Genomic DNA, 2,762 nt, shown 5'->3' with positions numbered 1-2,762 from the left:
GGTAAACATCATGCAACGAGTTCTTTCTCAAAAAGGTAAAAAATTTCCTTCCAACGTTTTATCTGAGGGATTGTCCATTCCCACCGCACAGTGTTTTTGGAAGTGAATGCACTCTTCAATAAAATCGGAATCTAAGTCATTTTGATAAATTTGATGAAGTTTCGTTGCCTTGCTTCTTAGTTCCTCTTCTGTGATGTTGGAAGTAGAATTTATCTACAAAGTCACTATAGGCCACTTTTCTTCTCTTAAATTCACAAATAAAGGAGTCTAGAATTGGAAGAAATGTGTTAATTCTCAAGTCATCTCTGCCAGTCAGGTTGACTTCTTCACTCCGGGTTTCGTCTGGCCAGACTTTTCGCTTGGTTTGTCTGCTTGTGTCTTTTTCGTATGAATCGTATGTTTTCAGTTTTGGTTATCTTCATACCCAATTCCTCGAAATAAGAAAAGTTGTTTCTTTCTGACACAAAATATTCCTCTAGAGAACCATACAAATCCCTGACTAACAAAACGTCAACGGTTCCACTTTGTATAGTTTTACTGACTTTGTGAATTCTATGGAGGGCAGTGCTCCAGAAGCATACCATAAATGCAGTCTCAAAACGTTCTAGATTCCGAGCGATTCCTTGAGCCTCACATCTGGTTGTAGCCTTTTCTGTTGGGTCTTTTGAAATTGTTGTCAAAGCCTTGTACACTTCGTCCCAAGACTCTCGCAAGCTCTGACATGCATCATCCCTAGCCGACCATCGTGTAGGACACACCCTTTTTATAGTCTTATTATTCTGATAAGAATCTTCCATTACACCTATCAGGCACTCCCATCGTTTTGTAGAAGATGTAAAAAAACACATAAAGTTCTTGAAGCAACATGAAGAATCTGCACGCTTCTTCACAAGATTCAGCAGCAGATGATCCGACCAGATTTAAAGAATGAGCCGCACACGGGATAAATAGAGCTAAAGGACTTTTGCTCTTTATCTTTGCCTGAAGACCATTGTAAGTCCCCGACATATTTGAGGCATTATCGTACGATTGGCCTCGGCAGTCATCAATGTTTATTTCCAGATTTCCTAGTTCTCTCATCACACTTTTAAACATACCCTCTGCGGTATGTCCAACTGACGGGATGAAGGTAAGAAATCGTTCACAGGGTACACCGTCATTTAAAACATACCTGACTGCAAGAACCAACTGGTCTACATGAGACATGTCTGGGGTTGAATCAACTATGAGAGAAAAATATTTTGACTGTTTCAATTCTTCACAAATTTCTTGTCTTACATTTTGAGCCATTAATTCAATGACTTCTTCACACGTTTGGGAAGAGAGATAGTTTGTATGACCACTTCCACAATTACCATATTTTTCAATGTGAGTAGCTAAAAAAGGGTCGAATTTGGAGATAAGCTCTAAAGCCGTAAGAAAATTTCCATTTCTGTTTGATCCAAAGATTTTCATCATCGCCTCTTAATGCAAGGCCTCTTGATGTCAAGGCCTTAATGGCCGCTATAACCCTGGCCAAAACCTTTTTCCAATAATTGGTTTCTTTGTCTAGCTGCTCAGTTAACATACTGCCAACACGTTTCAGAGCAATTTCTCGTGATTTTAGAGTAATGATTGCCGACTTGTGAATTGGTGAGTTTTCGTGATGACTGGCCCGACTTTCACCATTTTTCCAGTCGTTGAATCCGTCTTTACAATCAAACTGGGATTTCTCTTTGAAATTGAATGCCAAACAAGGGCCACAATAAACAGAACCCTTGCTTTTTGAGAATACCATCCACTTTCTGTCCTGAACCTCTCCATTTTTCAATGTTCGTTGAAACAGAGATTTGGATAAATATCGTTTTTGATCCTTGTATTCTCTGACGCTGTTTGAGAAATCCAGGTCGATATTTTGTTTGAACCCACTTTTTGCGATTGAATCTCGAGTTGCATCATTCAAAACCCAGAAAGCTGGATCTTCGCTGGAACAGCAGGGTGACAGCAGCTCCAACGAAAGGCTTTCAGTGGCGATCTCGTGAGGTATGATGATGTCTTCGTTTAAACTTGCTAGATTAGCTGGTGGATTTGAGCAGCTTGGCCCAGCTGAAACATTGTCGTCCAGCTGGCCGGCCGTCTCGTCAACGGAATCGTCAAGTGCAGGTCCTTCAAGTACTGGTGCAATCTCTTGTTCTCCTGGCGTCTTAAAGAACAAATCTAGCCTTTTGGTTTGTTTCAATACACGTTCTTGTTTTTCGAGTTTCTTCTTCGCCCGTTTCTTGTACTCCGCACCGCTAAGCCTCTTCCGTCCATCACTCATTGTAGTTGTAGAGAAGCTAGTAGTAGCCTAAAATATAAAACTCTACGTTAGAACCGAATAGTCAGTTATTTGGGAGCGTAATCTGCGTAACTGCCATCCTAGGGGTCCTGGAGAAAACGAGATTTGAAAGCTCTTTTTATATGGGAAGAAGGAAGAAGGTCTGGAGGGCACACATATACCAGCCAAAAGGGGATCTGGAAAAATGTTGGACTTTTTTTCTGTGAGAACGCAAGCAAATACATTGCATTACTTACATGAATTTTTATGAGATTTTTTCAATTTCTTTGAGTTTCACTCGCCAAAAAATTTTATTTTGTCTTAATAATGAGTTTTAGAGTACTTCTGTTCTTACTTATCTAAAACATATGTTAAATATGCCAAAATATCTGTAGTTTTAAAACAATTTCCCCTTAAAACTACCAAGTAACACTCATGATTTAGGGTACCTACCTAACATTCCATG

The 2,762-nt window shown here is 39.7% G+C and overlaps 1 protein-coding gene across 1 annotated transcript; it reads right to left on the bottom strand.

Annotated features, from left to right (window-relative positions):
- Positions 1 to 1,363: 1,363 nt before the first annotated feature.
- LOC124371880 (zinc finger MYM-type protein 5-like) lies at positions 1,364 to 2,299 on the bottom strand. Its single transcript, XM_046830245.1, has one exon. The coding sequence runs from the start codon at positions 2,297 to 2,299 to the stop codon at positions 1,364 to 1,366; it is 936 nt and encodes a 311-aa protein (XP_046686201.1).
- Positions 2,300 to 2,762: the final 463 nt, after the last annotated feature.

Source organism: Homalodisca vitripennis, unplaced genomic scaffold (genome assembly GCF_021130785.1).
Source record: "Homalodisca vitripennis isolate AUS2020 unplaced genomic scaffold, UT_GWSS_2.1 ScUCBcl_2198;HRSCAF=6712, whole genome shotgun sequence".
In the NCBI taxonomy this organism is placed as follows: domain Eukaryota; kingdom Metazoa; phylum Arthropoda; class Insecta; order Hemiptera; family Cicadellidae; genus Homalodisca; species Homalodisca vitripennis.
The sequence above is the reverse complement of the archived record's forward strand: the minus strand, read 5'-3'. Positions and strand labels throughout refer to the sequence as shown.

Bases quoted from the DNA above. Each gene is read 5' to 3' on its own strand.
- LOC124371880 (XM_046830245.1), bottom strand. From the start codon at position 2,299: ATGAGTGATGGACGGAAGAGGCTTAGCGGTGCGGAGTACAAGAAACGG.